The 25,810-nt window shown below is 47.6% G+C and overlaps 2 protein-coding genes across 10 annotated transcripts in view; one reads left to right on the top strand and one right to left on the bottom strand.

Moving 5' to 3' along the window:
- The window catches only part of C23H1orf105 (chromosome 23 C1orf105 homolog), a 38,906-nt gene extending 13,541 nt beyond the window's left edge, over positions 1–25,365 (bottom strand). For 2 of the 5 annotated variants that reach the window (XM_008525232.2, XM_070591095.1), the window contains exons 1-4: positions 25,155–25,355; positions 11,448–11,533; positions 8,158–8,248; positions 83–157 (exon numbers count right to left, since the gene is read on the bottom strand). In XM_008525232.2, the coding sequence (XP_008523454.1) occupies positions 83–157; positions 8,158–8,248; positions 11,448–11,533; positions 25,155–25,175 (273 nt within the window). In that variant the 5' untranslated portion in view covers positions 25,176–25,355. Of the gene's footprint in view, positions 1–82; positions 158–8,157; positions 8,249–11,447; positions 11,534–25,154 lie in introns of all 5 variants that reach the window. The other 3 variants (XM_070591093.1, XM_070591094.1, XM_008525233.2) reach the window with 2 other exon arrangements.
- PIGC (phosphatidylinositol glycan anchor biosynthesis class C) lies at positions 12,183–15,102 on the top strand. 5 transcript variants are annotated; one of them, XM_008525227.2, is made up of 2 exons: positions 12,183–12,602; positions 13,703–15,102. In XM_008525227.2, the coding sequence occupies exon 2, from the start codon at positions 13,918–13,920 to the stop codon at positions 14,809–14,811; it is 894 nt and encodes a 297-aa protein (XP_008523449.1). In that variant the 5' UTR covers positions 12,183–12,602; positions 13,703–13,917; the 3' UTR covers positions 14,812–15,102. The 5 variants fall into 5 exon arrangements, with proteins under 5 accessions (XP_008523449.1, XP_008523453.1, XP_008523451.1 ...); XM_008525231.2 differs by having other exon boundaries at positions 12,521–12,707; XM_008525229.2 differs by having other exon boundaries at positions 12,545–12,906.
- Positions 25,366–25,810: the final 445 nt, after the last annotated feature.

The following is a 25,810-nucleotide window of genomic DNA, read 5'->3' as shown; positions in this document are numbered from 1 at the left end:
TCTCTCCACTGGGCCTTGGTGGGGAAAAGGCAGTGCTTCGCCCTGGGATGCCCATGCCATCTCTGATATCCCCCTGGCCTACCGTTTTTATTTCTCGACACATGGAGCACAGCTGCTTGTTTCTGATCAGCATGGGGTCACCCTGGTTCCTCCTAGCCTGAGAGGGAAGAGAGACAGACAGAGATGAGGAAATGGTGGGGTATCTGGGGTAGCAATGAAGTGGGAAGGTGGTGGAGCAGTGAGGGAGGTAACAGTCATTCCTTCCATAAAACAGAGGTGGACACTCTGGTCTCAGCCCCATTCTGGGTGGAGGTTGAATCGAGGCTTCACTGTAGCTGGTAGGATCAGAGAGGGTTTGGGCAGGAGGGGGTGAGCCATAGACTAAGTGGAAGCTTCAGGCCCCTTGCATACAATGGTATAGGTATAAGACACCTGGCAGAGGGGGATGAGGCTGGGGGCTGGAATCCAGTGAGGTCTATCTTTCCAACCTGAGCACCCATGTCTGAGGGGCTGCACTGACTCATAGGGGGCACATTTTCCCCATTTCACACAAAGTCTCCACTGTATTGAGTAGCTGAGGACCTCTGACAGTCTAAGAAAAATGAAGAGATGACTTGTCTTCTGCAAAACTCCTTTCACTGGCCTCTCCCAAGCGTTATCCCCTTCTCTTACGCTTTAACTCTGGTCCGACATCAGCTCTCAAGCATACACTGTCCAGCACCACTTGGCCCTTCTGCACCTCCTGAGAGCCATAGATTAAGCCATAAACAGTACTGGAGCTGGCGTGTGGGTCTTGAGCGCCCTCCCTCCTCCGGGGAACAGAGGCTGCCGCGGCCAGGGCAAAGAAATGACCAGTGCAGGGAGGCTGGGGGCATCCTGTCTGCTCATTGCAAACGCTGCTTTCTTTCTGACTTTACTTCTGCCAAAGGGTGGAAGGAAGGGCTTTGGAACATTTACACCTGAACATGAGGTTCTCATTCGCATTCTGATGAAAGTTTGGTTAGGGAGCAAACGGGAACTTGAGGTTAATATTCCATCTGGGGATTCTCTCCGATCCTTCCTCATTCACACTGACATCAGAGTCATGAGATGTGTTCCTAGGAAGTGTAGAATATGGGGGAGAGGAGGGCCACAGGGACGAACAGGTGATCACTCAGAACTGAAGCTTTCTCCTTCCGTTGGATCAGCTCGTTGACCTACCACAGTGACATGTGTGCACATCTGCGCCCTGCCCCGTTCATGCTGCCCTGGGACGTGTGCGGAACAGGAGGAGGACTCTATGTGGCGTACAGTGCGTGGGTGTGCCCCTAAGGTGACCTTTGCCAGACTGGTCTGCAAGGAGCTTCGTCCTGTGAGAGACATATGGCGCTTGTGTGAGGCATTACTGGGACTTTGAGGACTGAAAACTACGGACAAAGTGGATTCTTTTGACAAATATTTAACATGCATTTCATTTTTATAGGTCATTTAAAAAGAATCAACTCAGTATTACAATGCTGTGGGTTGGTATGTTGAAGTATAAGTGTGAATGACTAGCTTCATTCATTCAACAACAAACATTTATTGTGAGGCCACCACGTGGAGGGTGCTGTGATGGGGTCACAAAGATGAATAAGACAAAAGTTTCTGGCCCTAAGGAAGACCAGGGAAGAATACCAATTCATTTGTTTGCCCATTCATCAGGTACTGGGGACACTGAGATAGATAAGACACAGCTTCTAAGCTGTCACCACCAGCAGATTGTGTACGGAGAATTATGATGGTGTGAAAACTACTACGATAGAAATAGAGGCCACAGTGAAACCGAAAGGAGTCTTGAACTCACCTGGGTGGGGGATGGGGCATGGAGGGAAGGGTCTGAGAAGGGTTCGAAGAGCAGGCAATGCTTGGTAGGTGTTGGTGGGGTGAGCGAGGAGTGGGGAGGGCATTCCCACCTGGGAAACACTGTGCAACAACATGGAAGAATCACCTCGAAAATCGGCTTCAGGTACCTGAGGATAGCCTGGAATGGCAGACTCTCTCGTGGGAGGAGGGGTGGAGTAAGAAGAGAGGCTGGAGAGGAAGCGCCCGTGTGTGCTGACTCCTCTGCTTCTGGGCAGATTCAACTTTCTACCATATCTTCCCTGATACTCCGGGGATGGTATCTCCTGGGACCTGGCTCTTCCCTCCATCCCTCACATCTTTGGGTTTCTAAGCCTAAGACACCTATCTGAAACTGTGATTCAAAGTTGGACACACGAGATATCATAGAAGAAGCAATACTTCTGGGCCTTCAGAAAAGAGAGAGACCATGTCCCATTGGAGGAATCAAGAAGCGCTTCTAGAAGTGGCATTTGCACTTAGTCTGAAAGGATGAGGAGGATCTGGACAGGCGGAGTGGGAGTGGGAGAACCCTGGTGTAGGGCTGTCTTTAGCAGAGTTATAAGCAGACTCTTGTCTTTCCTGCAGTTGATTCCTTCACCTTTCCAGACTTCCGCTTTCTACATAAGATTACTACTAGGCCCTACAGGGAATGGAATCACAGAGATCATTGCAAATCGACTAGCAAATATACACCAGAGGTCTCCAAGGTGCATGGCAGGATCTTGCCAGGCTGTTGACAACCATGAATGTGACTCCAGAGTCCCACAAACAAGACGACTGTCATCTCTCAGAACCTGAAGGACGAAATGTTTTCTATATTGCCCTACCTGGCCTTGTCAACTCCTCATCTTTTAAGACATACCTTATGTATTACTTTCTCAGGAAATCTTTCTCCTGACCCTCCTACCACTTCGCTGCCTCCCACCCCCCTGAGTTGGGTGCCTGCCTCTCTGAGGTCCTCATAGATTTGATATAGCTTTTTGTACTGTTGTGTTTTTTTAAAAAACATGTTTGTTTCCTCCAGTAGGCTGAGAGTTCTTCAAAAGCAAGAACGTGTCTCACACATCTTTGTATTCCTAGAGCCTATCACAGAAGCTGGCACAGAGTAGGCATTCAACACACGTTAGTTGAATGAATGAGTCATTGTAAGCATTTTAAACTATCGGGTATAGATATAGACACACACACACATATATACTCATGGGACACTAGTGTGCAACAAATTCACCCTATACGCTGTGTTGGAGAAAGGCACTGGCTGGGACCCCAAATTGCTGGGTTCCAGTCCTGGCTCTATGAGCGACTTGAGTGACTTCGGTCAGTCACATAAACACTCTGTGCCTCCCATCCTCTGCTGCTGATGCACTCTGTGGCCAAAAAGACAGAGGGCTCTAATCCTGCCCATGCTTGACATGTAGAGGAGTAAAACAAGTCTTTGATGTGTGGCTTCAGTCATCTCTGCCAGGAATGTGGCAGTGACTCCACCCGAGCCTCACTGTCAGCTGAAGCCCGGCCTCCAGGAAGAGCCACTCCACTCCTCTTCACTTGGAGCGGAGGGCGAGGGCACTGGGGGGGCATTTACACAACACGGAAAGCAGCTGTGATGGGCAAGTCCTGCTTTTGACAGTCTACAAAGAAACTGTGCAAATGATTTGGGATTCCATGTTCTCTAGGCCTCAGCTTCCTCTCTCCTGTCTGGTTTCCCTTCCCAGCCCTGAGACCAAGGCCTTTTTCTCCTGGGGTATTCCCTTCCCACTCTCGGCTTCCTTAAGGCCATCTCAGCAGCAGCAGCAGGAATGCAGCGTGAACCGGCCAGTGGTTCAGAGCACAGCCCCCTGGTTGATCATCTGTAGAGTCCAACTCACCAAGAAAAGAAGCTCTGACGTGTTAATGGGGTTCTCATTTCCCAAGCAGCTGTCCCCAGGACAGCAGATAACAGTTGTGACAGAAACGTGAGAGCAATCTTTTGTAGCCTGGCCAAGGTATGGTGCGAATTTCAGCCAGGACCCAGAAGCCAAAGCCTGCTCTTCACATTTCACAACTGGAAACATTTTAATATTTGCAGTGAGTATCTGCTAATGTTCCGAAGATATGGCTCACGGCCCAAGTCCTTGGCCTCCTTGAATCTTTGGTAAAGAAATGGAGAGATATGTTTCTCTCCCTCTCTCTCTCCACTTTTCTTTCCCCCTCCCCTACTCTCTCTCTCTCACACACACCTGTCTACATACCAAAACCTGAAAATGTAAGCACCAAATGGTGGTTTTAAAAATAGCCCTCACAAGCACGTCTCGAGGAGCACTGACAGACTTGCCTCCGTGCCTCTTGCCCTTCAATACCTCTATTCCTTTTCTCCCTTCCACTCCTGCATTCACTGACAGAGACCTCGTGGGTCACCTAGCTCAACTCTTTCAACAAACACAACGAGGAAATTGTGGTCCAGAAAGGCTAAGAGATTTGTCCAACAGCACATCTATTCAGTTTCAGTCAGCCAGAAAGTTGTTTGGATAAAGAGTCAAAAAAACACTACCTCTCCTCAGGGGGAGAGTGGACTCTTAGGGTCCATATGAGAGTAAAATGATTCCTATATCCCTTGGAATCCAAAAAGTGGTGCTCAGAAAACTATGTACAATATTAAAAAAAAAAACCTCCTATGATAATGACACATTTTCCTGCTCTCTGAAAATACCAACCATCCCAATTGAAGAGTGAAGCTGAATATAGTTTTTAAAATACCCTTATCGTTCACTAGGAAAAATTTCAAACGTACACGAAATAATCAACAGCCATGTACCTACCATCCAGACTTATTAAACCTGGTTTCTATTACATCATTATCTCAGGTCAGTAGTGTTACTACTTCCTTTTAAACACTTCCTTTCTGGTTATATGTGTTTGATCAATATAAACAGGGAAAGGACTTAGGAATATGCAACGTAGTTTCCTTGGTGGTCACGAGCTTTCAAAAACTGAGAGTCAATGAGACAGAAATAACAAAACAAGTTCTCAGCGGTGAGAAAACTGGAGGTTGCCCTCCTCCCCTCTCCCAGCCACCTCTCTGCTACGGCGTGATGTCTTTAGCCAGGGCTTTTTGTCACAAGTCTGCTAAAAGCAACATAAATGACGCTCTTATCTTTACTCTGGCTTCTTAGGCTGGAACAACAAACCCAGATCAAAGAGAGTGGAGAGGGAGTGGGGGCAGGAACGGAGAGCGGACGGCATCTTATACTCCACTGGTAACTGGGGGCTCCAGCTCTGCTATCCCCAACCCAGCAAGGAGGAAAGGGGGCCCAGGGTCTCCAGCTGCACTTCTCCAGCTTGCCCACACATAGCTGCTCTGCTCTGCTGTGGGGCTCCGACAAGTCCCCTCTTGGCCTCAATTATCCAGTTATGAGATGACACTCCTATTTCACAGCATCTTGGGGAGTCATGAGTCGATGCCCTTACGGTGAAGGTTATGTATGATAAAGAAGCGTGCCCACAGTAGATGTTTAGTGGGAGATGTTTAGGCTTCAGTTTTTGGTCTCTGTTTTCTATTTTTCTTATTTGTCAGCTCTGCCTCTCCTCTTCTGTTTCCCTTTTTTTGGACTTTGGTCCGCCTCCCTCTCTGTGTGTCTCTGAGCTTCTGCTCTCTTGCTGTTTGTCTTCCTCTCCCTGTCTTTCAGTCTCTGAGCCTGTTTCCTCTCTGTCTCTCTGTCTCATCATCAGGGAACACTGCTCCAGACACACAGACACCTGCATCTGCACGGGACTGCTCCAGGGCAGGGGAGGAAAGCCACTTGGAATGCAGATGTTCAAAGTTCTGCCCTTTGACCTGTGACAGTGAGGAGGAAGGGAGCCAGGTGGCAGGACCTTTGCACCTATGACCAGGGGCCAGGACCTCTAGTTGGCTGCAGGGCTGTCGGCAGCCTCTTAGCAGGCCCCTGACTCAGAGGATGAAGGAAGAGATAGAGTGTCCACAGTACATCCCGGTCCTGTGAGATACAACAAAGCTTCATTCCAGAAAAGAGCAGCCGCTGGCGCAGGCCATGTTTACCTCACAGCATACATGTGCAGGCCGTCATGGGCACAGCTGACTCGTCTGGGATCTGAGGAGGGCTGTGTGACGGGCAAAGATCTGACTTGAGGCACCCGCCTGGTGTCCCAACAGAATAGGGATCCCAGGTTCCCTATGAAGAGCGGCAGAGTACGCCTCTCCTAAATACGCCACTTCGGCATACGGGTTATTTTGAGCTCAAGGCACTTTGTAAAAACAGCAGATGCAAGAATGGTGCTCTGACCCGCCTCCTGCTCTTCCTAAACATGGGAGATGAAACCCCATATGGAAGACGTCCTCCTTACACCCGGAGGAAAGCAACATTCTTATCATCAAGGACAAGAAGTTTAAGCCGAGAGAAGTCTGTACAAACAGACCTTGTTTAAATAATTCTTATCTTCCTTTAGCCTCCCATCTATCTGAGTTACTTTTCCACAACTGCCTCTCTCTGCTCATCCCAGTGTAAAAACATTTGGGTCTTCATTTCCTTATGAGGGCTCTCCTGTCATGTAAAACTTCTACTAAATAAATGTGTGTGCTTTTCTCCTGTTACTCTGTCTCAGTCGATTTAATTCTCAGGCATGGCCAAAAACCCTAGGACAGCAAAGGTAAACTTTCGCTTCCCTACACCTGCTTGCCTTTCCAAACTGGATGAGCAGCTCTTTCACACACACAGACCCACACACACTGGCGGAGGGTCAGCCCCCACAGGGCGAGGGTAAACGTGAGAGTGAGCTAGCCCGGTTCTCCCTCCCTAGGAGGAGGAATGGATTTACCATCCCCTGGGTGGCCCAGAGACTGGCTCCCGGGCTCAGCCCATTGGTCAAGCGACTTGCTCTCGGCCGCCATCTCGTGGCCACCGTGAGCATTGAAGCCATGAAACGTGAGCCCGGCAGAAGGTGGCCCCCTCGCAGGCCCCGGGCACGATCAACGCCTTCCGCCCGCTCCTCCCGCCCCTCCCGCCCGGCCCGCGGCTGCCTGCAGACCGCGCCTCGGATGCCCGGTGCTCGGAGAGCCAGAGCCCGCCTGGGCTGAGGGGGCGCCTGGGGCGGGGCCGGCCCGCTCGAAACGGGACATCGGAGACCCGGAGGGAGGCTGCCTGCTGGCGCCGCGGCAGCTGCGCTCAGCCTCAAGCCTCCCCGGGCCCCCTCGCCTACCGCCGGCCTGTGCTGCCGGCAGACCTGTCGACCGTGCTGAACGCCGTACCGCCTCCCCCACGCTCGGCCTCTGGCCCTCTGCGCTCTGCGGGGCCCATCCGTCCCCTCGGCTCCCTTCCATGGAAGGCCGGACCCTGATGGCCCTCAGGCACTTCCTGCGCGCTCAGCCTCCGTGTCCTTGCCCCCTGGCTCTGCTCTCCACCTGTGAAATAATATCTTCCAGATCCAGGGCAGACGCCACTCCTCAATCCTTGCATTCCCGCTCTCTGTCTGCTCGCCCCTCCCGCGACCTGCAGGTGGCCCCTCCCCTCCCCTTCCCTCCCGTCCCCCGCACGCCCCCGCCCCTCTCTCTGATGCTCGTTGCAGCTTGTGCACCTGACCGGTCGGCCCACTCGTTGTGGGCCGCATCTGACTTGCTCACCCGTCTGTGAATTAAACTAAACAAAAAGGGCTCCGCCAGCATTTGTCCACTGACGTGAGTGACGTGTAACACTGAGGCTCACAGTCCCTGAGCGCGTGAGGAACACGGCTCCATGCACCGCCCGCGGAGAGCCTGCTCCGTCCCCAAGATCCCTCTCTCCCCACCGCCGGGAGGTGCTGACTTCACAAGCACCGTTAGTGTTGGGGAACCCTCTGCAGCACAGTCACAGAGTGTCACTCAGCAGCCAGTCGTGGCTGATTTGTGTGAGGTGGAGGGGACATGAGGAGTTGTTATGTGAAATTCCACGGTCTGGGGGTTGTAAGTGGGAGACAAAAGGGACTTACGGTGGTGCTGTGAGGGGCGCTTCGAGACTCCAGAAACTCGGACTGGTTCTGGACACAGCCTGCCGTCTCAGGGCAGATTCGTCAATAGGAATGTTTTTGGTTTTCCTTTTGATGATTCTAACCTCATGCCTTTATTCTGAGTTGTAGTGGACAGATGCTCTAAGCACTGGGGGCCGGGTGAGGCCTCCGTGACTGATAGTTCATCCAGCAAATATCTACCCAACACTGATGATGTTCCAGGCACTGGGCTGTGCTAAGGAAATAGGAAATGCCTTTGCGGTCACATTCTATGTCATCCTAGCTATAGGTTTCTTTTCAATTAAAAAGCAAATTGAGTACCTTAGATAAGACATCTGGAACTTGAAACATTATTGGCAAATTCATATCCTTCTTGGATGAAACCAGAAAGGTGGCAGAGGAATGAGGAGATCTGAATAATCAGAACAAGAGCAGGTTAGAACCATCTCCTCGGGTTGAAGAGTCAGGCCCTTGTTTCAGAGAGAACCCGAGAGACACCCTGAGGAGTCAGTCCCCGCCCTTCTAGAGCTCCCAAAAGACGGCTTTCCCCTCTAAGTCACTCTGGCTTCTTGTCCCCCTTGTGTGGAACTAACCAATGCCAGCTGTGGGTCGTCAGAGACAGTGTACAAATTAAGGCAGGAAAACAATTCTTCGTGAAAGCAGATGTGTCACGGGTGGAATGCCCCCAGATCTCCCTCTTGAAAAGGCCTGCAGGGAAGTTACTGATGTCTAACAGTGCCTGTCCGTCCATGCCCCGCCTGCCTTCTCGGCGTCCATGTCCCTGCACACTCACACAACCCACCCGTTTCCTCCCATGGAACGTCTCCCTCCAACTACTCTTTTCCCCCCAGAACATTCTTTCTTTCCGGTCAGCAGGTGAAGCAGTGATGCTGCGGGGGTAACACCAGTTCTCCCCACAGGGTGAACCACCTTGCTGGCCAGTGTGGTTCATTTTATTACGGTATAAGGGGCCAAGGCATGCAGGGGGCTGGCCATCATAAACTGCCTGTGTGTACAGCTCCGTGCATGCCCCTGGCATCCAAGAAATGGAAACTCGGAGTGCGTGGTTTTGCCAAGAACACCTCTCCTCTCTGAAAGATTTCATTGTCCATTGTTCATTTTTAACAAAGGGCTGTGAAGAGGTTCGGTGTCCAGGAGGCATTTATTGTCTCATCTCTCCTCACCACTTCCCTGGGCCCTGGGAGGGCAGGGAGGCAGGGCTGGCCCAGCTCCTTCGCTGCCTTTGACTTGGATGCGTGAACAGCCTGCCTTGGACTTGATACCCAGACGCGACCAGGAGAGACCAGAGGCCCCTTTAGAGCTGCTTTAGCACACAGTAATGGCACATCGATAGGATCTCAGTACCAACTGCGGGCTTCCGGGACTGGCAATGAGTGTGGCTGCAGCAGTCAGGCCAATTTGTGCGAGTCCTCTCCAGGGAAGTGGGTCTGTGCCCACCCTGACCTTCAGAGCCAGGTCTCACCCCCCCACCCCGCGGGCTGTTTCCAGAGCTTGCCATGGGGGAGCTCTGAGCACATTTCACTAAGTGTTCCTTTCTCTGTGTTAGGTAATATGTAAAGCACCTTTAGACCCTTCTTACCAAGGTCTCAGAAAAGGGATTTGCCAAAAATAAACAGCTTGGAACCCAGAGCTTTGGCCAGATGAGGAGTTTCTAACCTTTAAGAATTGATACTTCAACTAACTACCCTTTCAATAGATTTTCCATTTCTGTCTTGTCCTTCTGAAAGCTCAGGCACCTCACAGGTGTTGTCCAGTTGTCTGAGAATTCTTGTGAGGTAGGGAAGGCCATTTCTCTTAACAAGGGTTGAAATGGCTGCCCGAATCCTCCCAGTATAGACATGAGCGGAGCTTCCCCGACTGTGTTAGGTAATTTCTCCTTGCGACTAGCTCAAGCTTGGCTGGCTGGAGCGAAAACTTCCCTTCCCTTCCCAGCTGACTGTTGAGAGGCTGTCCCCTCTGCCACCCCAGGACCTGGCTGTGAAAGGGAACAGGTTCTGAGGGCACCCAGTGGTGTTCTGGGCCTGCCTTTTTCAAGCCCCTCCACTTCCCCCAGCCCCCTCCTCACCTCCTACCAAAGGCTTATATGATCAGGGAGCAAGGGAGCAGGAGCAAGAGAGCCATTCAAGGGATGTTTTGCTCCTGGCTGCAGGGCCTGGTCTAATGGGCATGATGGTGGGGTGGGATAGTGGGATGTTACCCTATTTAGATGCCAGACACTAGCTATTTCACATAAAAATTCTGATTTCTGGTATTAGAAGAACCAGCAGATCTGACCACTGGAGTTACCTTCGTGCAAGCCACGTTGATGAGGGTAGAGGGCAGACTGGCCCCTCTGGTGAAGGGAGGTGACCTCCCCTTCACTGCAGTCCCACTCTGGTCAGCTCTATTCATTTATGCCATCCGACTGTCATTGTCATGTGAGTTTGCGCCCTGCCCCCAATTAAAAGATGCTAAACTGTCATTCCTCGTGCTGATCCTTGAAGTGCTAACAACTCTTCATAAGAACTCCATCATTGCGTTTTTACTTAATAAACAAGCCTTTGGGTTTATTGAATCTCTGACTGCCTGCTTTGAACTAAGATGTTAGCTAGAGTTTGGATATATTCAAAGTTATGTTAAAACAACAGAACCGAACAACCACCACTTCAAAAGTGCTCTGAAAATACACAAAATCATCTGGCTGCTTACTGAGAATGTGGTTTTTAAATGGTGCAGCAGACAAAGCAAACGTACGTGTTATTGAAATGAGGATGTGGAGGGAACGTCTCTCATGGAGAGTCACTCATCGGTGGGCAGGAGGATACATGACAGTTAGCAACAGGAGGAAAAACTCGTTTTAGAGTGTGCAGCCTTTCTAGCAGACTGCTGCACAGGCCAGGGAGCCCCCCTTCATCCAGGAGGTGCCCCAGGACTTGCCTCCTGGCCTGCCCATTCCCTGGTCTTCCTCTTTTTTCTCCCCTTCACCTTAACTCACACTCACCCTCCCTCCCATTTCCCCTTCCCAGAGCAGGGTGTATCACCACACCCAGGGACCAAAATGGGGGAGGAATGAGGAAACCCAGTTATTTCCAGGGGTGGCTCTGAAATGTTCCCTACACACAACTCCCTCAATTTTGAAAAACAGGAACATGTTCCATAGCAGTTTGTTAGGAAGGGGTGGGACTCGTGAGATTGGAGGAGATTGTCTCAGGGTTAAAAACAGGCAGGTCCTACTCTATAAAGATGGGAATGTATGGTTCTAGACTTTTGATGGTTAAAATTCGAAAATTTCAAACTTAAGGAGAGAAGAATAGGTAAGATGACAAGGACGATAGAAGAGTTTTGAGAGGTGGTGTCCAGGGGCAAGATTCTCTTGTATTGTTGAGTGGTGGTGGTAGAGAGGGAGGTGAATTGAAATATCTCCTCCAGCCAGGCCTATGCGCTGCTCAGTGTTCTCTGAGAAACCCTGGCCACTTCTGGTTTGTGAGCACTTGTCTTGGGTTTCTCAGCTGATCAGATGTGCCCCTCTGATAAGCACCCCCTAACCCTTGAGAAATCCTCTTTCGTGAGACCTTTCTTGAAACCCGCACCCTCAGTGGCTGAGCTGTTACCTTTTGGGGAGGCTGAGCACTAATGGCTTGTTGATGAGGCTAGCCTCACTAAACGAAGGAATCTTGCCAAATTTTGGAACAGAAACCTGAAGAGAAATGGAAAGAGATCATTTTACAGAATTCATTGCACTTGGCCATTGTCATCATTACGATGACCAAAGTAAGCCAACAGCAGCTATACAGCAGTCAACCCTTTATAAAACATTTTTATGATTTACATCGGACCCTTTTGACTCTCCCATTAAGAGCAAATAGTGTTATCTCCATTTTACAGATGAAGAAATCGAAATACAGTGTGATTTGCCATGACACAGCTAGTTAAGTGGATTCAGATTTTCTGACTTTTGCGTCCACTATATCTTGTGTTCTACTATATCTCTTGCTTCTAATAAACTTCTATCTGTTGATATAACCTCTAATATTTCCATGAATTCAGCCGAATATTAGCAACCTTGTATTCAAAGTCTCTGGCTGTTTTCAGCCACGGGGCCCTACACCCTCCTTCCTTCTGGGAGACAGAGGAAAGAACCACACTTTGAAGCTACAGACAACTGGATATTAATATTGGTTAATCCACTTCCCAGCTGTGTGGCATGGACAAATCACAACCTCTCTGAGCCTGTTGTGTCCTCTGTGTGAGAAAGGATATCATCACAGGTCATTACAGGTCAATGCACAAGACAGAAAGCTCCAGGAGAGCAGGGGTTTTTGTCTGTTTGGTCACTGCTGCATCACGAGCACTAAAACAGCGCTTGATACTTGTAGGTACTCAGTGACCCTGTGTCCAATGAACACCGGATGCATGGGGAGTCCCTAGCTGAGGGCCTGACTTAAAAATAGGAGCTCAATAAATGCAGCCGTTAGAATCTCTCTTCTACCAGCCTAGCCCCTCTCTCTGCCCTCCGGACGCCAGATCTCGCCTCTCTGCGGGGCATTTGCTTTCCTGGGCTCCGGGCGCTCGGTCCCCGGGGAGGAGCCGGGAGCAGTCAGCAGGGGGCAGCAGCGGGCCCGCCGGCCGAGGAAGGACGCTCTAGCCGCGGAGGTTGCGGCGGACCCGGAAGTGCTCGGCCGCCGTCGCGACCGCGGCGCCCCGGATGGGGAAGGAGGTGGGCGGCGCCGTTCCCCGGCCGCGCAACCCTGGGAACTCGCGGGCAGGTGGGTTCCGAGTGGGAACCAGTGTTTCCCGGCCGCCTCCGCCGCCATCCCCCGCAGGCCCACGGCTGGGTGAGGGGCGGCGGCGGGCGGGGGAGGCCCGGGACGGTGAGTAGGGCGCCTCGGGGACACCCCGCCCCAGCCCTGACGCGACCCCGCGGACGGCCGTGAGTTGCCGGGGCTGGAGGCTCTGCTGCAGTGAGGGGGGCTCCCAGGGTGTCTGGCTTGTGAAGCAAACCTACCGTGGTCTCCATGGAAGAAATAAGGTCGGACGATAGGAATTTTCTTCGCAGCTTTGCTGGATGACGTTGGTATTTCTGACTCTTAGTTTTCTCATTGTGAAAGAGGGATCATTACCTTCGATCCTCGCTAGAGTTTCACCGTTATAAGTAGGATGATGGCTCTTTAAAGGATGTCAAACTCAGTTAAAGGATTGGGAATCTTTAGTTTTTCTGAGTCCTTGGTTTTGGCTGTTACCTGTGTTGTGCAGTTTACTGTTGTCTTTAGACCGTAACTTTTTTTAAAAAAATAATAGAGACCTTTGAGAACCCAATAAAAGCTCTGGATACTGTCTCTAGAAATTTGCATAAATTGCCGCTACAAGCATGCAGAGATAGGGAGGGTTTCGGGGTGCTCTGAAGCCCATCCGTAGACCTCAGGGATATGTGAACCCCTGAGTTAAGAACTGGTTTAGATGGAGGCATGATGGAGGCACAAGCTTTGGGCTCAAATTTGGTTTGAATCTGGCTCCACCACTTACCGCTGTTAACTTGGGTTAACGTTGTCTCAGCAATTTGAATCTCACCTTTTTTGCTAGTTAAAGTGGGCCACTGCTAACTTGGAGGGTTGTGGAGATTAAATGCAAGATGCTATCTAAGGCACTTAGCACAGAGTAGGCACTCCGTAAGTGGTAGCTAACATGTCTATTATCATCCAAGGGATTATAATTTAGAATCTGAAATGAAATTTGAGCATCCATAATTATAAAAAGGCCACCACACACATTTTGCTTAGACTGAATAAATTGAATTGGTTTGATTTTGACTCAGTTCTACCTGTGACGTTTCACAACTTGCATAGGTTCATAGTCTCTCTTTTTGCAGGAACTTGGCTGTGTTGTCCTGCCTCAGAGAACAAATTCCATAGCAGGCCTAGCCTGGGTTGCTGCCTTTGAAAGTGAGGGAAGGTTGGTGCAACATCAACCACAACACAGCGTGGAATTTCCAGAGAGGTCTTATTTCAAAACTTTATAAAGAACAAGAACCACATGGACTTCTGCAAGGGAGATTGAACTGGCCTGAGTGTGAGAGAAAGGATAATGTACGCCCAACCTGTAACTAACACCAAAGAGGCCAGGTGGCAGAAGATCTTGTACGAGCGACAGCCCTTTCCTGATAACTACGTGGACCGGCGCTTCCTGGAAGAGCTCCAGAAAAACATCTATGCCCGGAAATACCAATATTGGGCTGTGGTATTTGAGTCCAGTGTGGTGGTACAGCAGCTGTGCAGTGTCTGTGTTTTCGTGGTTATCTGGTGGTATATGGACGAGGGTCTTCTGGCCCCCCATTGGCTTTTTGGGACTGGCCTGGCTTCCTCACTGATTGGCTATGTTTTGTTTGATCTCATTGATGGAGGTGAGGGACGGAAGAAGAGTAGGCGGACCCGCTGGGCTGACTTGAAGAGTGCCTTAGTCTTCATTACTTTCACGTATGGTTTTTCCCCAGTGCTGAAGACCCTGACAGAGTCTGTCAGCACTGACACCATCTATGCCATGTCAGTCTTCATGCTGTTAGGCCACCTCATTTTCTTCGACTACGGTGCCAATGCTGCCATTGTTTCCAGCACACTGTCCTTGAACATGGCCATCTTTGCTTCTGTCTGCCTTGCCTCACGCCTGCCCCGGTCCCTGCATGCCTTCATCATGGTGACATTTGCCATCCAGATTTTTGCCCTGTGGCCCATGTTACAGAAGAAACTGAAGGCATGTACTCCTCGCAGCTACGTGGGAGTCACACTGCTTTTTGCGTTTTCAGCCCTGGGAGGCCTGCTGTCCATTAGTGCTGTGGGAGCCATCCTCTTTGCCCTTCTGCTGCTTTCCATCTCATGTCTTTGCCCTTTCTACCTCATTCGCCTGCAGCTTTTTAAAGAAAACATTCATGGTCCTTGGGATGAGGCTGAAATCAAAGATGACTTGTCCAGGTTCCTCAGCTGAGTTAGGGACCTCCATTCCACTGTTAAGACAAGCTGATAGCCGAGCCTCCCAAAAGTCTAAGATTTGAAGGCAGTGTGTGATTCTGGAAGCAGCATACTGATGTGGGTAGGAGGACAGAGATCAAAAGAAAAGTTCACCAAAGGCTTGGGTGGCAAAGGTGCTTGTCCTTTGTTATTTTGCGGATGAAAAAGCTTTCTGGGGCCCTTTTGAATTATTGCCTCTCCTTTACCATTCGCTGTAACAAATGAAGTGATGTGGTTTCTATTTATTAAAAAAATAACAACACATCCATCAAGTTGTCCATGATTTTTCTGTAAGCAGAGGGCAGACAGAAGGGGCATGAAGAGTGAAGAGAGAATAAAAGTAAGTGTGTGTGTATGTGTTGTGTGTGTATAAAGTCGCTTCTCTCTGCCTTTTCAGTGGACTAATGCAGGCTCCGTTATTTATCTAGAGCCCGAATCCTAGAGCCCTGGATGCTGGGTCCAGAGTTGTTGCCTGAGGTCTCAGAATTGGTCACTTAACCTTCACTCGGAGTTTCTTCTTCATTCTTAGTGAAGCATGTACGCAGCTAACTACAAGGGGGAGAGTGATGTGTCCTGATAGGCAAGTGGAATGCTAGGGGAATTCAGAGAGGCTGGAGGTGAAACTGAGCTGCAGTAATTAGGAAATATTATTAGAGGAGGCGGTGTTTGAGCTTAGTCCTATGGGTTAGGTGGGGTTTAAGCAAAGGATGGTGGCAAAGGCCTTTAGGAGCCAGGTCGGCAATATTAGCAAGTGAAGCTAGCAAACTTTGTGTGACTTATGGCAACTGGGAAACTGGAGAGAGCATGCCCCGTCCAGTGCGGGCAGCCGCTGCTCTGCCCCAGCTGAATGTTTCCAGTCAGAATTTGGGCCTGGCTTCGGATCTTTAGAATTTCAAATAAAATTCAAATGAAATCTCATGTAAATGTGATTTTTAATACAAAACTTAATTGTAAATTCTGTCAAGTCGGGCCAAAAAACACACTTGCATGTGACTGCCACTATGCCATGTGTTCTTAGCAGAGCACAAAGTGGGAGTGTTTAATGGGAGTTCAGAGTTGTGGAGATTTGAGGAAAAATTGGAATGAGAGGTTTGAGTAACAATTAGGGGTCTGAATATTCAGGAATTTGGGCTTTATACTGCAGGTCACGGGGAGCAGTCCAGCTTATCTAAGGAGGGAGTAAATGATCAGATCTTGGGCTAGTTACAAAGTACTCTGTGTCTCAGCTTTTTCATCTGTAAAGTGAGGATGGAAGTAATTACCTCTAGAATTGTGATGATTCAATGAGATATATGCAAAAGCTTTGAAGAATGCTGGACACACAGCAGTATTAGTGTTAAGTATTGTTGTTACTAAGTTGATAGGTAAGAAGACTTGAAGAGAGCAGAGACAGTGCAACATGCACCAGGTGCATCCCAGAATAGCTGGTCCCTCATGAAATAATTCATATGTGGCAAGTTCCTGTACCATCCTTTCTCACTAGAAGTTAATTTCAAATCAGAAATTTCATCAGGGCAGCAGTATTCCTAAGAAGTAATGTTTTTTTATTTCTCTGAACATAGATTCTCAAAAATGTGTTGAATAGGATTGTGGACTAGTGTGTTCAGCTCTGCCATCTCACATCCTTTTCTTGTTTTAATTTGGACTGATGAGAATAGTGCTTCAGGATTAGGATGGGTAGTTTTCCCGAAGGCCAATTTGATCGCTGTCACTGTCCCAAGGACACTGGCCGATGGGGAGAGAAGGATTTTGGAGAGTGACTTGTGGAGCTCAAAGCATCCACCTCCTGGCTATGTGGGGTTTATCCTTCTCATGCCCTGAGAGTGGTCAGAACTGGCTCATAATTATTTTATAGTCCACATCAGGAACAGGGCCAGGGGTTAGTGATTGAAGGTAGTAAAGAGTTGTATAAAATTGTGCTTTTGTTTTTTATGTTTTAATATATTTGCCTTATTTGTACGGGTTTCCAGTTACCAACTTTAGGGAACTCACATAGCAACTGCATCCATGTCAGTGAGCAAAAAGGTCCCCCAATTTTTTCTTTTTTATTGAGTTATTGATAGGTTACAATCTTGTGAAATTTCAGTTGTACATTAATGTTTGTCAGTCATGTTGTAGATGCACCACTTCACCCTTTGTGCTCACCCCCCACCCCACCTTTCCCCTGGTATCCACTAAACTGTTCTTAGTCCATAATTTTAAATTCCTCATATGAGTGGAGTCATACACAGATTATCCTTCTCTCACTGGCTTATTTCACTTAACATAATTCTCTCAAGGTCCATCCATGTTATTGCAAATGGAATGATTTTGTTCTGTTCTGCAGCTGAGTAGTATTCCATTGTATATATGTACCACATCTTCGTTATCCATTTGTCTGTTGCTGGACACTTAGGTTGCTTCCACGTCTTGGCTATTGTAAACAGTGCTGCAATAAACATTGGGGTGCATAGGACTTTTGGGATTGCTGACTTGAAGCTCTTTGGATAAATACCCAGTAGTGGGATGGCTGGATCGTATAAAAAGTTCCCCAAATTTGAACCACTTTCAAGAATAGTTCCTCCTTGGGGTGAATTAATGTGCCTGTGCTGTCATTTTCAGCTCTTCTCTGTCACACTGTATAGTATTTGGAGGCGCCCAGGGCCTGATTATATTCAACTTCATGGTTGTAGAAGTTCAGTGTGGAGGTGGCAGGGGATGGGGAGTTCTGGGTTGGATGTGAGTGTGAGGTTAAGGCAGTCAGCTCAATTCCGATAGAAAGGTGGGGGCAGGCTGAGGAGAATGCACAGTATGTGCCGAAGTGCACATGATGCATCCTGGCGGTGGAGAGAAACACAGAATAGACGGGCTGTGGTGGGAAGGATTGAGTTCTGAGAGTGCTGAATACTTTGAATTATTGTATCCCGTAGTCAACAGCAAATTAAGCAGCTTTTGAAAAGGGATATAAAGATTCCCACCAAACACACTTTCATATATATATGAAATATGTATATTATATATAATAATTCTGGCAGCTTTGTTCAGGCTTAACTACAGAGGCTGAGCGTGGGGAGCTCTTGTGTCAATAGTGAAAAACGCGGGTCTGGACTAAGGGTGGTGACAGTGCGCATGGAGATGAGGGGCCTGATTAGAGAGATTTTCAGAGAGCTTGGTAAATTTATGCTGGGAGATGGAATAGAGGATGGCTTTTGCCTTGAGTGGATTTGTGTTCCATTAACTATACTATGAAAAAACAAATGAGGACAGGTGGAGGTGAAGTAGTAAGAAAATAAGAATGGAGCATGTTAAGTTTGTGGTACCCGAGACAGTACACCCAGACTAAGGTGTTTCATAGGTAGTATCTGGAGGACATTGGATCAAAATTCTGGGCATAATCTAGAAGGGTATTGCGATCTAAACAGAATCCAGTGCTTTTGTACTTGGAATTCATTGTGCAGTTGGTTGCCTCACAACCAGGCTATAGTGGAATTAGAAATGGATCACAGAAGGATAACTGGAAAATCAAAATGGTAAGAATCAAAGGGAAAGGAGCTGCCCCATGAAAATGGATTCATCAGAGACTACAACACCACAGCCTGGAAGGAAGGCTCAATGGAGAGAGACAGTCATTGCCTATAAAACTGTTAAAGGTGAAAGTTAATGTTGATTTGCTCACCAAATATGACTTATAGGAGGAGAAGACACCCTTTGAAATTTGAGCAGGGCAAGTTTAAGACAAATGAAAATATAATTTTATATACTTTCTGCATGTTCTTAGAGTTCTAAGAAGTTTCACAGGCCAGGAATATAAATGGATTCCAAAAAGATTTGGGAAAAAATGCAAATAAAAAAGCCGTAAATGTTTTGAAAGAAGATGTTAAGAAATCCCAAGCCCTCAAGTGTTGCTACGTGCAGCATGACATGGCTCACTGTGGCATGCTTCTTTGGGTTGCCTCTGGCCTGGGGCTGCAGGTCTGGATAACGATTGGTATGACCTAGTGTGAGAGTTGTTGGGAAAGTTACTCATCACTTAAATACAGTGATGCTGTCGGTCTCTTAAATTTAAACCACACTGAAAGGATGCAAGTAGACTTAATGATTTAGAAATTCAGAGAATATTATGGGGTGTGTGGGGGAAAGGTGGGAAGGCAAGGGGGAGAGGGTTACAGTAGCATTGGAATTAAAATCCCAATCTGTCAAATACTTGTTTGCAGAAGAAGCTGTCTGCCTTTTCCCCTCTGCACCCCTTCTTCCCAGCTCTGCGTCCTGTCATATAACTTGGATAAATTATAGGTAAGGCTGAAGGGTGGATGCAGCAAGTGAGAGCAAGGAGGGAGGAAAAGGGAGGCAGCTTTGCCCATCCCTCCAAAATGGTACCAGGGATTGTAGTTGGGATGGAAGGATCAAGGAGAGGTAGAGCTATAGGGTGGCAGGCGTGCTTTATTTTGTGGCATAATGTGGCTGATAGATGGTTGGCTTGTAGCTAGAAGGCTGGCAGGAATCCGAGTGGTTCTGTGTGGTAACCAAATTGATGTCCATGTCATGCCTGTATACTATGTCAGTACTGTAAACTTCTGAGCGAGCCTTTGGGCAACTGGCTTAGATTCTGGATTTAAGAATTCATGCTGAGCATATGGAGCTATCATTTATATCTTCTAAGCTAGAGGCTCAAGGTCAAGAAAAACAAAAACAAGCCAGCAGAGGGCATCAGTCACACGAGTTTACAATATTTCAAACCCACTGAATGTGGGGAAACAGGGCTGGGACACAGTGCCATCTTGTGGAAGTTATTAATAATCCTTTTATAATAAAATTCAATAAAGGCCTTGGAATTCTTGCTGAATTGTGGTTTGGGAAATTACACTGAGGTCCCCACAAATTCAGGAAATAAATAGCTCATTGGGATTTGATATAATAGGTACACTTTTGAGCACCCAGTGTGTGCCAGGCACTGCGTCAGGCACTTTATATACATTAACGTATTTACTTCTCATACCAATCCTGTAATAGAGGTATTATTTTCATTTTGCAGTTAACGACACTGAGGCTCAGAGTGAGCCAGTCACTCGCCTCAGGCTATATTGCCAGTGTGGGCTGATACTTTGCTTTTCTGACAGCTGAATTGCATCCAGGGCCAAAGGCTGACTGGGAGGCAGTTTATCCCCTTTATCCCTTCTTCCTTCCCCCAACATTTAACAGAATATTTATTGTCCACTGAAGCCTATCTCTACTCACTTTCTAGCTTCACATTTTATGATGTTTGGCCTCAGGAATTTATTCATTCAACAAATATTTATTGACCACTAACTATATGACAAATGTTGTTCTATGTGCTTGAGATGTATCTATGAATAAAACAGGAAAGGTCCTTGAACTAGTAGAGCTTACACTGTAGCAAGAGGAGACAGACAATAGACAGGCGGCAATAAATGCTATGGAAAAAAAGAAGAAAGTAGCAATGGTATTAAATAAGCGAGTCAGGGTAGGTCTCACGGAAAAGGTAACATTTAACCAAAGACTTGAAGGAGGTGAGCAAATAATCCAGATTCCCAGAGGAAGAGCGTTCCAGGCAGAGGGAGGAGCAGCTGCAGAGGCCTTGGCGGAAGACTGCTTGGCGTGTTTGGGGAACAGCAAAGATGGCTGAAGTGGGGTGAATAAGGAGAAGAGAAGATGAGGCTAGAGAGAGAATGAGAGAGGATGCAATGTACGACATTACAGGCCATTGAAGGGACCTTGGCTTTTACTCTGAGATGGGAGCCATTGGAAGGTCTTGGAGGAAAAGAGGGACGTGATCAGACATACGTTTTGAACGGTTCATTCTGGCTGCTGTGGGGCAGGAGTAAAAGCAGGAAAAAGCATTAGGAGGCTCTTAGAGTTGTCCAAGCAAGAACTGGTTGTGGCTTCGAACAGAGTGATAGCAGAAGAAGTGGTAAAAATAGTCACATTCTGGATATAATTTGAAAGTAGAGTCAAGGACTTCCTAACATACTAGATGTAAGGGAGGTGGGTGGAGATTTTGGGGAGGAGTTCAGCTTGGGGCATGTAGGATATGATATGTGTTATAGACATATAGGCTGAGTGTAGACATACAGACATAGACAACAGGCTGGAGCGTTGAGTAGGGAGCTGAAGATAGGAGTTTGGATTTTAGGAGCAATGTATGTGGTGGAGATATAAATTTTGGACTTGGCGTATACATGGTATTTAATGTTATGAGACTGGATGAGATCACCAAGGAAGTTGATCTAGACAGAGAAGAGGACGAAGAACTACAAATTAAAATGTTGGAAGAAGAACAAGCAAAAAGACTTGGAAAGCACAACCACTGAGGCAGGAGGAAAATCAAGAGTTTAGAGTCCTTGGAAACCAAGGCAGATGACTTAAAGGAGAGGGGGTGATCAGCTGTGAGCAGATCAAAATCTGATAAGTCAATAAGACAAGGACTGAGAATTGACCATTGGATTTAGAAAGCAGGAGGTCACTGGTGTCCTTAAAAAGAAGAATCTTTTGGTGGAGTGGTGGGAATAAAAATCTATTTGGAGTGAGTTTAAGAGAGAATAAGAGAAGAGAAATTGGAGCAGCAAGTACAGGCAACTTTCTGTAGGTTTTGTTTCAAAGGGGAACCAGGAAGCAGGACAGAAACTGAAAGGGGAGGTGAGGACAAGAAACTTTTTTTTTCAGCTGGAAGAAACGATAGTGCATTTGTATACTGGCGGAAATGAAACAGCAGAGAGTGATAGTTGATGTGAGAAAGGGAATAACTGCTGCCGTGATATTCTTGAGCAGATGAGAAGAGATGCGATCCAGCGCACAAGTGGAGGGACTGGCATTAGACAGGGAACGTTGAACTATGGTAACAAGTGGAAGGCGGGGTATATAGATACAGATGCTGGGAAGTGAGCAGATTGTAAGCGGGCAGATGAGGGATGGGGATCTTTGGAAGTTCTTTTCTGATTGCTTCAATTTTTCCAGGGAAGCAGGAGGCAAACGGTCAGCTGAGAGTGCGATTAAGGGAGAAACTGATGAAGGGAGGAGAGAAGGTATGAAGTAGTTTTGGGAGATGCTGGGAGAGTGAATGAACTAGGGATACTCAGAAGAATTGCCCAGCAGCATCAAGGGCTCACTGGAGGGTAGTGGTCATGAATTTAAAGTGAAACCAATTAGTTTGTGTGTCTGTTTTCCAGACCATGTACAGCTACATGGGTGCAAAGCAAAGGAGATGGAGAGTTGAACATACCCAGGGGGGTGGTTTTATCAAATTGAGAGGAGGACAAGGGAGAAAGGTATATATGCATGGGCATGATTATAATGATTGACCCTGGCATTTAAGTTGGGTAAGAAGGAGGGTTAACCTCGAGGGGGTGAAGGACAGGGAGGTGAGGGACAGGGACAAGGCCAGTGAAGTGGAGGTCCAAGGGGTTAGAAAGATGGAAAGTGAAGCTCGGAGAATAAAGACAAGGTTATGACTTTGGGAGTGAGTGGCTGGGCTAGGGAGCAGGGCAACACCATTGGAGGAGTGAAGTCAAGAAAATGAGAAGCGGGATGGGGTGTGGTGTTGGGGATTGCCTACACACATGTGGAAATCGCCAAGAATTAAGACAGGTGTGGTACTGCAGAGAGTGACAGTGAAACAGCAGCTAAAATCATTGAGAAATAATGGAAAATTGACTGGAGGTTGTTAGGTGAAAACAACAATGAGGGGTATGTGCTATAATCTGATGCCATGCGGTTCAAAGCTGAGGGTTTTAGGGAGGAGAGAGGAAGAACGGTCTGAAAACAAAAATAAAAACAGGGATCCCTACTCCACTTCAGGCTCAGCAGTATGAGGCCTGCGGGAGACAAGCTGCCAACTTTTGCGAAGGCTGCAGGCGAAGCAGTGCCCTTAGAGGAGAATCTGGTTGTGTCAGAGAAAGTAGGTGAGGGACACATCAGGAGAATAAGTTGAAGATACAGGGAATTTTGCTGATCATGGGAAGTGAATTACAGAGGGTGCAGTGTAAGGGTTTCAGAAGCTGGCGAGGGGTAGGAGAGGTGCACAGACTAGGTATGTACAGACCTGAATGGAGATAGAGAGCAGAGAAGAAGGCAGCCTAGCAGTGGAGGGCTTAGGGGTTCTTGGATGACCAACATAGGCTGAGAAAGGGCTAATAGTGTAAGTCCCAGTGGGTTCAAGGCAGATGGTGGTGAGAATGTGAGAGCTGGTGGGGCGGGAGGGGGGGACTTCTGGGGCTTCTTCTTTACCTTGGAGGAGCTGTGGTGTTAGTGTGCAGGCTTCCTCATGTCATCATGAACTTACTATAGTTTGCTAATGGAATTAATGTACTAATTTTCTGGGTAATGCACATTTTGACAAGAGCCTTTTGGGGATAATGAGACAAACTTCCTGAGAACTGTGCAAACTTCCAACAGGGGACAGTGCCAATTGTGGTGTTCTCGAAAGTTTGATTCTGGGCAAAGTGATCAGAACTTAGGGGAGAGCCAGGGTTTGACCAAGGTCCCATGTCATACTCCTCTGAGAGCTGGGAGGGCTCTGGAGAGCTTAGCTGCGGGGAGCGGCAGAGGGAAAACAGCTGAAGACCTGTTGGAGCCAGCGGGCTTAGACCATGCCCATGCTTTTGGCTTTTTTCTTTTGCAACTCACAGGTGCAATTAATGTTGGTTTGTTTACCTTGAGAAACAATAGCAATCACCAACCAAACCAAAATGCCATTTTCTTTGCAGGTGTATTACTGTGATTAAGGGGAGGATCCCCCAGAGATAGGCTGGTTAGAGAGCATCTGTTTCCCACTGCCCAGCGTTTGCTCAGCAGCAGGGGCCTGGCAACACCATGGTGCTGGTGCCTCCTCACGCCCAGCAGGTAATGCAGCAGCCAAAGTGCCAGAGGAAGGGGCTTGGAAAGGCAAATGGCCTTTTCTGCCACCATATGGCACCAATTGGCACCTGGGTTCAAATGACACCCAGGAGCAGCTCAAGGTCTTGTGGCCTAAACAGACCGGCCCTACAATCCCTTGACCATACTGTGATTGGGACGATGGAACAAATTGATTTTACCAAGGCAGAGGTCAAGGGAAACTGTGGTCCCTGGGGCCTCTGTAAAAGCTGGCTCTGAGCTGCTGCTTCTGCTTTCCCAAGCTCCAGCTGGCTCCGTGCTCACCACTCCGGGGCGGCCCCTTGGCCTTGTGCAGGGCCCAAGGAACATTTGGACTCTGGTCAGTGAGAACACAGTGGGCCTCCTACTCCTTTTAAACTGCAAAATAAGCAGATCTTTAGGCCCCAGGCAGCTTTTGTGGATGTAGCTTTTGTCTTTAAAAGAGAAAAAGGCAGTGGCAGAAGGAACTGTCTCCTTGGCTCTAGCTTGCTCTCCATTGCCTTTTGAGACCTACCCACGGAGATGAGAACTGGGAGAAAAAAAATAGAGCCCTTAGGAGCCTGAAAGACCAGTGTTTTGATAGTGTTATATGGAGCCTCAAAAATGTACTCTGTCTGAGAGGTAGAACCCACTTCAGTGACTTCACTACGGCCGTGAGGATCGTTCAGTCTCTTCGGCCCCTTGGGGTTTGCTAAGGCACCCGCTCGTGGCTCCTGTTCATGAGGTTCATTGAGGATGTGAACTGGGGCTGAAAATCGGGACCTGACATCAAGTACTGTAAAATTTATTTTGATTAAAAACCGTATGGGAAGAGCAGTGTATATCTTGACTCATCCAATAGCCTGCCACCTAATCCCACCTTCATATGTCGACAGTATTGCAATTCAATAGTAACTTGCGGTATAAAAAACCCAAAGAAAAGCAGGTGTATATTATGGCAGCGGAGGCAGCTGGCATGTCCCTTCAAGTGGGACATTCTCATTTAAATGGGTAGTACCATGAGCTCTGTTTGAGTTATTCAGATATAGACCCTGTAGTATTGTAAACGGCTACAGAAGCATTTTCTTTTTCAACAATCCTTCTGTGGGTGAGGTTCACGTTTTTAAAATGGATTCATGGTTGCAAAGGTTTACTTCAGAATCTCATGGACCTGGACTAAAGATTCCAATATCAATTTTCTGAGTTTTTTTTAATCATACTTAATGCTGAGTTATAAAACAGATGTTGGCAAGTACAACATTTTGTCGAACTCTGGGATAAAGAGAACTGAGGTATATCGAGCTCCAAACCCACTGAGAGGACCCTTGTCTGTAAATGAACAGCAGAGGCTATTTCCTTACTTCCTTTTGGCCTTCAGCTTCCAGGATGTTTGTTAAAACATCCCGCAGAGTACACGTGGTCCCCAAGGCTTACAGACATTTACTGACCAGTGAAACTCCCCAAGGAAGGGGTTGGAAGTTTTATTTTTCCTACCTTCATTTCTCTCTTCTCCATCTCTTGGATGTCCTGGGTTTTTCTAGCTGGAGACTACTTCAGTTTCAAACTACTATGTCTTTTTCTCAACCAACACTTATGCGATTCAGCGTCTTGTATTAGACTACTCCATTAGAAATGAAAAGTGTGGTTTCTGATTGGCTGACATGGCTTCCATGGTTCTTTTCTTTGTCAGAGGTCAAATCACCACGTTCTAGAACATTAGCACTGCGTTGGGTCAAGTGGTTCTAGAACTCAAACAGCTGCTTCAGCACTGAAGTTGGTAACAGTTCTCCCTGGAAAAATGACCGAAATTTCCTCCTTTCATAGCACTGTACCGTAATTGCTTCTTTAGCTATTTTGTAAGCTACCTTTATCTTTTTTTTTATTATCTAGCTCCCAGGAACTAGGACATTATTATAAATTCAAGAAATGTTCGATGTACACATAAAGGGTTGAGAATATTTAAGAAATATTATATTTATTAAAGGCGTAATAGTTTGTTCCTCCTGATGATCCTGAGTTATGGTCAACTCTGAAGAACGCTGTACTTTTTCAACCCTCTATCAGATATGGAGGGTGGACCTGCGGGTAGGGAGTGTTGGGGAGGGGTATACTATGAAACACAGAAACACTATGAACAAACCTTAGCGTAC

This window comes from Equus przewalskii, chromosome 23, assembly GCF_037783145.1.
Source record: "Equus przewalskii isolate Varuska chromosome 23, EquPr2, whole genome shotgun sequence".
Lineage (NCBI taxonomy): Eukaryota > Metazoa > Chordata > Mammalia > Perissodactyla > Equidae > Equus > Equus przewalskii.
The sequence above is the reverse complement of the archived record's forward strand: the minus strand, read 5'-3'. Positions and strand labels throughout refer to the sequence as shown.